We start from the raw sequence: 7,341 nt of genomic DNA, 5'->3' as shown, positions 1-7,341 counted from the left end.
AAAATTACACTGAAGATAGTAACAATCAGTGTTAAGTTCAGGACATACAAACAAATATGATCTCGAGTGGGTAAAATACGATCATAGTAACCTATAAATAATGACAAATACACGTTTGTCTTTGAGTGTAAAAAAAGGAAAGTTATGTGACAATGTTTACATGTACAAACTATCCTTTCACAATAAAATGTGAAGAACCTGAAATGTCTGAAGAATACAACACTTAGAATACGTAATAATTACAATTTTAACAATAATCTGCCTGTTACTAAATGTTTAGTGCAGAGGTGTCCAACTCATTTTAGTTCAGGGGCCACATTAAGCCAAATGTGATCAGCAGTGGGCTGGAGCAGTGAAATAATAACAGAATAATATATAGATAATGTCAACTCCAAACTTTCCTCTATGTTTTAGAGCAAAAAAAGTAAAATTATGCAATGCAAATGTTTACATTTCCCAACTATCCTTTAAAACAATGTGAATAACATGAACAAATGGAAATTTCTTAAGAAAACTAAGTGCAATTTTAACAATATTCTGTCTCAGTTTGTCATTTACACATGTACATTACAACATACAGATCAGAGTGGATCAACAAATACACAAAACATTTAATAACAGGCAGAATATTGTTAAAATTACACTTCAGATATTTCAAAATGTTCATATTTGTTGCGGTTATTCGTGTTTTTGTGAAAGGTTAGTTTGTTTTAGTGTAAATACAGTAAAATGACATGAAAATGTTTACATTTACAAAGGGAAAAATTTGGAGTTGTGAGTATTTATAAGTTATTATGATAGTATTTGACTGATCCGACCCACTGCAGATGAAATTAGTCTGAATGTGGAACCTGAACTAAAATGATTAATATCTTCAGTGTAATTTTTGCATTTCACAAATTCATCCCAGGGGCCAGACTGGACCCTTTGGCGGGCCGGATTTAGCCCCCGGGCCGCATGTTTGACATCTGTGGTTTAGTGTATTTGTAGATCCATTGTGATCTGTAAGTTGTGATGTTAAACTGAGGCATAATATTGTTAAAATTGCACTTATTTTTCTTAAGACATTTCAGGTTGTTCATGTTTGTTCAGGTTATTCTCATTTTCATAATGTAATTTTACTTTTTTCACACTAAACAATGTCAAAGTTGTGTACAATTGTTATTTCTAGATTATTATCTTATTATTTTACTGGTCCGGCCCACTTCAGATCATGCTGGGTTGTATGTGGCCCCTGAACCAAAATGAGTTAGACGGCCCTGGTTTAATGGGTAGAATTTACGACAAACGACATTACATTAGTTACATTTAATAAGAACTAATAAAAGCACAGAATGAGAAACCCCGACAAAATCTTGGGGTTTTCTTTCAAAAACTACATGAACTTAAATTAAATACTCATCTAATGTTTATAAGGTCATTTAGGGATTAAAACCCAGAGTTTAGTCTTGGTTTTCAGGGGTTTTATTGTGGTCTGGGCTCCTGGAGGTTTATGATCTGGTTTAAAGTCATATGAGGGTCTCTGAGGTAGAATCACAATCAGTTTTCTCAACTATTATGAAATGTCAAGTTACAACAAAACTATAAAATATTCGTTTAGTTTTGTCTGGTTTCTGTTTTCTTTTAGTTGTCATATCTGACCAGAAACTCCTCCTCATAAGAGTGATAAAATCCAGATGAACTAAACACTATCTGCAGGTTTTCCAGTTATTACTTCAACTGTCATCATCTTAATTTGTTTTATAATTCACTTGAAATCATCTGTAAATCAGGCTTTCCACCCATTAGATCAGAGGCTAACAGATTTATGGGTAATCCCTTGTCATTTTATTTTATTTTTTTTTTAGCAGCAAAAGAACACTTTGCACGAACTCTTCACTTTAATATTGACTAAAACTGAATATTTTAGTTCAAACAGATGAAAATATCACTTATAAACAGATTGAAGCAACCTGGTTAGAGCAACACAACTAATAAACTAGCAGCACTAAGGTTAGATGAATAGAAAAGCTCTGTTTAGTTTTTACTTAATCTGTAGAATCTCTCAAAAGTAGATAATATGATGAACCAAGACCAGTCACTATTCAAGTCTATTCATATTCAGATCAGTATTTTGCTTTAGTTTTAGAGTTAGACATATGAAAATGTAATGTTTCTACATAAAAATATGTAATTTTACATAACTTACATGACAGTTTTATCTTTACATGTTTGAAAGTTTGGAAAAAAGTCAATGGATGGAAAAAAAAAATTAAACAACATGAACAAAAGCTTTTAGAAAACCTGGAAAATAATCTATAGCTATCTGGGAAGTTCATTTAGGCTACGTTCAGACTGCAGGCGAATGTGGCCCAAATCTAGTTTTTTTGCCCATATCTGACCTGTATTCGATCTGTTAAAGACACTTTGAACACCACAAACCCTATTTTTTTCAAATTCGACCCAGGCCACTTTCATATGTGGTCCCAAATCCAATATTTTGCAATGCGACTTCAGTCTGAACGGCCAGGGCGCATTTATCTGATTTTTACATCATTGAAATTCGACAAACGTCACAATTTTGCATCCAGGAGGAGGAGTGGTGGGAAAATATATTTACTTCCATTAACACAGTGCGTGCCTGTGTGGTCACGTATTACATCAGGACCTCTTTTGTGCATGTGGGTCACTTCAGGGTTGCATTCAGTTCATACTCAAAACTGATAGAAGTCGCATTTAATGTGTAGTATGAATGAGCGCACAAAAAAATTGGATTTCACAAAAAAAACCTGAATTGTGCATTAAGACTGAAGCCTGAATGTAGCCTTAGTTATTTTTGATGTTGGGTTTGGCATTTATTTTACTTGTGAACTGCACCGAAGCATCGTAAGAGTAGTTAAACACCTGTTATCACCTCCACGCTATAGTTTAAACACCTTTAGAACCACTTTAGAACTGAACTGCTCCAAAACACTGAGAACAGACATGCTTGCAATTATTTTTTAAAGCGTTAGCGAAAATTTGAGTTCTGTGATAATTATGGAAACGTCCAAACCGAGCGTCAGATGTGTCTATCGATAATTGACCGTCCGTCGTTGCAGTTATGTGGATCCTCGTGTGCAGCGAGATTGGGCCAGTTGTCGCCGTTTATCCGATGTGGGCGGGGTTTGATATAATGATGGAATGTTGTAAACAAGAGAGCCGCGGCGGACGTGGAAATACAGTATTAAATCAACTGGATATTATCTATTCTATTTTGTGGTTACTAGTGTCAGGATGGGTTTAAAACTAAACCCATCCTCTGTTCTGTTCTGTTGTTTTGGCCCGTTTTGGTCGATAACAGCCCCTTAGAATCCAACATCAACTAAGAGGTTCCTCATCATCATCTGAGAACTGTTCTGTGTTGTTCTCCTGATCTCTGATAAACACAAATAATAAGAGGACGCGGCCTTTTGTTTTCTCAAGATAACAGAATAATTAATGACTTATCGCAAGAAAACAACTTTATTATCTCGAGATGGTGAATTTACTGAATGAGTAATAATTGGAAGGACGGCCATTCTCAGTTTCTCCACAGAACCCAACGGTCTTCGATAAATTAGTCATGTGTAAGTTTTAATTGGTATTTCTTTTTGAACTCCTGCATTAGAGACATATTGTCAGAATATCGTAGCCTCAAGTGTGTGTTTGTTACAAGCCTTTTAGATGATGGAACTGTTTTGTCAGGTCGCCCATTTGTTTATTTTATGCACCTTTGTCAATTTTCCTGATTAACTGGCTAATTTGCTAATTTTGCTGGTTATTTTCTTCACTTTTTGTCCATTTATTGATCATTTTGCTGATTATTTTGTCTCAAAATACAGAAAAAATGAAGGGATTAGTCAAGAAAATTCAGTCTCACAACATTAATTTGACGTTAACAAAATAAGTTTAGTCTTCATTCCTATTCATTGTATGTTTTACGTGGAAAAATGCTTTTATATGTGGATTTATTTTTTCTCCTAAACAGAGATAGCGTTCATAATGAAGGTTTGGTTGCCCCATTTTTCTCTCTTGGGTTTTTAACAAAAAAAAAAAAAAAAGTTTAGAAACTGCTCTTTTAGAAGAATAAGAGCAGATTATTGTGATAAAAGTCTACATTCGTCCCCTAAAACATAACGGTGAGTGCAGAGTAGTTGCATGTAAACGTTCAGTGTAATGTGCAGGAGACTGAGCTGGAATATGAGCAGACAAATCTGACCTTCATGACCCTTGTCTCTGCATGCTGTCAAACCACATAGTACAGCTTTTAAGGCTCCACTGCAAGTGCACAACAGTAGGACACTCCAACAGTAAAAAAAAATAAAAAGAAAAAAAGAAACAAAAGCAGTCAGAGCAGGGCTGTGTTTGAGCTAAGAATTACCAAGGCATGTTACAGGAGTTAGCGTTAACTGGAATTAATCAAATGTGGGTGTTTGTTTGTTTGTTTGCATTGGTCAGAGAAATGCCTCAGTATATTCTTGGTCAGATGACAGCGGCTGCATACACACACCTCTGAGCATGCATCATGCGTGCTGCAGGAGGCTCACATCAGTTATAGTGACACAGCACCCATGTACAGCAATCAAGATAATGCACATGTGCATAAAAGTTCCCAAAAGAAAAGCACAAAATGAATACAAAACAAGAGCAGACCAATGATGACATCAAAAAGGTTGTTGTAGAAATATCGGTGTCAGGGGAGGGGCTCAACGTGGGGACCTGGAAGCTTTTAGTTTGATTTAACTCTCCACCAAGGACCAAGGGGTTCGCTTGTTTTGCATTTGTCTTTTTTTTTTGTTTTTTTTTTTTTTGAAGGCGGAGGATTGTTTGTTTGTTTGTTTGTTTGGTGGAGTAATGTCTCTGTCTTTCTGGCATTTTTTCTTTCGTTTAGTAGGGAGTGAAGCGACTGTACCCTCCTCTGTATAGGCTAGCCTGCAACATCAAAGATGAAAAAGTACCAATCAGTATTCAGGTGACAGCTTAGTCCGTTTTCTCTTTCTCTACAAATTTCCTTCCTCTTTCCGTCACAGGTTTTAAAAGGTGGGACTGGTTCAGGTTGAGTTAAACTGTTCAATTGCATACATTGAGTGTGTGTTAGGGTCATCAGGAGTGAAGGGACATGTGTCTTTAACAACAGAAGCAAAAATAGCGCTTTACTTAGAAAGAAAAAATAATGGCGTGCTTTTACGTCATTTCAAGGACTATTGTGCTTTTTCTGCCTTTTGCTTAAGTAAAAACATTCTCTTCTCAGGCTGTGACAATAGCAAGAGATTGAACCAAAGCAGAATAAGTTCAGGGAGGTTTAATCATCCTTTTCAGAGCGTCTGCTCCTCTTCTGAAGGGCCAAACCAGCACAGGATATTAGCCCTTAGATTTAGCACCATGCTCCAGGTATCTAGGGCAGACACACACATAAAGGCATGCATGTGGCCTATCGCATGCACACCTGCACATGCACACTCCCACTTCCCTCCTCTCATCTTTCAGAAGCTCGGCTGCAATTAGAAATTCAACCCGACTCAGAAGGGCTACTGAATGTCTTCAAAGGCTAATTTCGCCTAATTTCGGGGAGCCCTTGCGCTCGTACAAAACTTTCATCCACACAAGATGCTTCTGTGCGTTGGAAATGAATAAAGAAAACTTCAACCTCAACCTCAGAGGAACTAATTATTGTATAGCTTTTAAATGCAAAAATGACTCTTCACTGCTGGAGAAGCTATTAATCAAATATGATTAAAGAATTAGAAACCAAACCGGTCTTTCTCTTTTAGACGGAGGCCTCGGTGCAGCCCGTCTCCCAGCGGCTTCGCCATTTGTTCATCACCACACACTCACACACCTCTGGAGTCTGTGTTCACTCCCTCAGCTCCCAACACACACAACAGTAGCTCTGGGATTTTTAGGGGCCGAAATCCGTTCTCATACTTTGATCGAGAGGACGATTAAAGCGTCAGAGAAATGGAAGGAAATTTGGAGGAAAAAGAAGAAAGAATAAAAAACATTCAAGCACATTTTTTAATTAAGTAAATGAAGAGGAAAAACAAATGTCTTAATTAATGAAAGCTTTTAGCTAGCAGCTGCACCGGGGAACTGTATGTTTTTTTTATGCTGTTGAAAAATCGCATGCATGCCGGAATGGTAAATTTGAGTCATTTCTCAAGCAGAGAGCACGCCTCGGAATAAGCTTATGGGCAGGAGGGGAGGGGGAAGCAGCCCCCTCCCTCCGACTCGCTCTCTCTTTCATGTCCCACGGCACACTGCTGCATGCGTTTGATGGTCCTTAATCTGTAGGTTTGGTCTGTGAGCCTGGTCCCATCCCCTCATCATCATCAAGAAACAAAACCAAAGAGAAACTTTCTCTGTTTGAAAAAAAGATGCTCTTTTATTTATCGTCACTTTTCATCTTTGATGTTACAGTAGCTGCAAAAGCTAGCTAAAAACAGACATTAACAATTCACACTTCATCCCTTCAAGTTTGTTTTTAGTTTGACTGAATGCAAGGAGAAAAAGAAAAAAAAACAAAAAACAGACATGATCCAACTTGCTCTGTGGCGAGTTGAGTGATGTAGAATGAACAGAAAGCTTGGAGATGTTATGTAGGATGCATAGTTCATATATCAGAGAAAAACACTGCAGTGATTCTGCTCGTTTCAGGAGGAACTCATGTCAAATCAATACTGTATGAGGTGAACACAACATAGCTTTGTTGCGCTAAATGTCGAAGCCAATTTCTTTCTTTTTTTTTTTTACTGCTCAGCTCCACTAGGGTGCGCCAGAGAGCATGACAAAACTAAATCAATTAATGAGGAAATTCAGAAATAAAAGCCAGCGACCGCTTCAGTCTCTGGTCTTTATTTTGGAGTGTGAGTCGTGTGTGTGCGGGCTCATGTTAGTGCATTCACACAGAAAAAATAAGGAGTAAAGAGGCGGCGTCTCAGACACTTACCATAGTCCCCACACTGTATGTGGCAGCCGGGCCAATCGTGTGGTGGTAGGGGTCTGCTGTTGCATAGACTCTGCCATAGCTGCACGACGGGAGGCACAGAGAACACAGTCATTGATCTATCATTGACGAGGAGAGCAGAACATTTATGCATGCTTGTTTAATGCTCAACCCCTCAAGTCAACTCTTTCAAGTCTCTAACACAATCAATTATTTCCCTCCTCGGCCTCCTGGGCTTCTACATTATACAAGGTGGTTCAAAAAGGGGAGTTCAAAGGTGGGTGAATTATACTTGTCTTTTCATTGTCATCTTGATTAGGTGGATGGAATAGGTAATGAGCACGCTGAGGCTCATACAGGCAGCAGAAGGAGAAGAAGAAGGCGAGGAGGAAACCCAG

General features: G+C 37.9%; 1 protein-coding gene and 1 long non-coding RNA gene across 3 annotated transcripts in view; both read right to left on the bottom strand.

The window, feature by feature from the left end:
* Positions 1 to 1,361: 1,361 nt before the first annotated feature.
* Positions 1,362 to 2,242, bottom strand: LOC115423904 (uncharacterized). The gene is made up of 2 exons (XR_003936020.1): positions 2,075 to 2,242; positions 1,362 to 2,032 (listed from the first exon to the last, which is right to left on the bottom strand). It is a non-coding gene; the product is annotated as an uncharacterized LOC115423904 (long non-coding RNA).
* A 1,793-nt stretch (positions 2,243 to 4,035) lies between these two features.
* LOC115423903 (RNA binding protein fox-1 homolog 3-like) overlaps positions 4,036 to 7,341 on the bottom strand; it is a 716,495-nt gene continuing 713,189 nt past the window's right edge. For both annotated transcript variants that reach the window (XM_030140918.1, XM_030140919.1), the window contains 2 exons: positions 6,947 to 7,025; positions 4,036 to 4,932 (listed from right to left, as the gene is read on the bottom strand). In XM_030140918.1, coding sequence (XP_029996778.1) covers positions 4,888 to 4,932; positions 6,947 to 7,025 — 124 coding nt within the window. In that variant the 3' untranslated portion in view covers positions 4,036 to 4,887. The remainder of the gene's footprint in view (positions 4,933 to 6,946; positions 7,026 to 7,341) is intronic.

The sequence above is a fragment of the Sphaeramia orbicularis genome, chromosome 8 (genome assembly GCF_902148855.1).
Source record: "Sphaeramia orbicularis chromosome 8, fSphaOr1.1, whole genome shotgun sequence".
Lineage (NCBI taxonomy): Eukaryota > Metazoa > Chordata > Actinopteri > Kurtiformes > Apogonidae > Sphaeramia > Sphaeramia orbicularis.
Note: the sequence above shows the minus strand (reverse complement) of the source record. Positions and strands in the feature narration are given on the sequence as shown.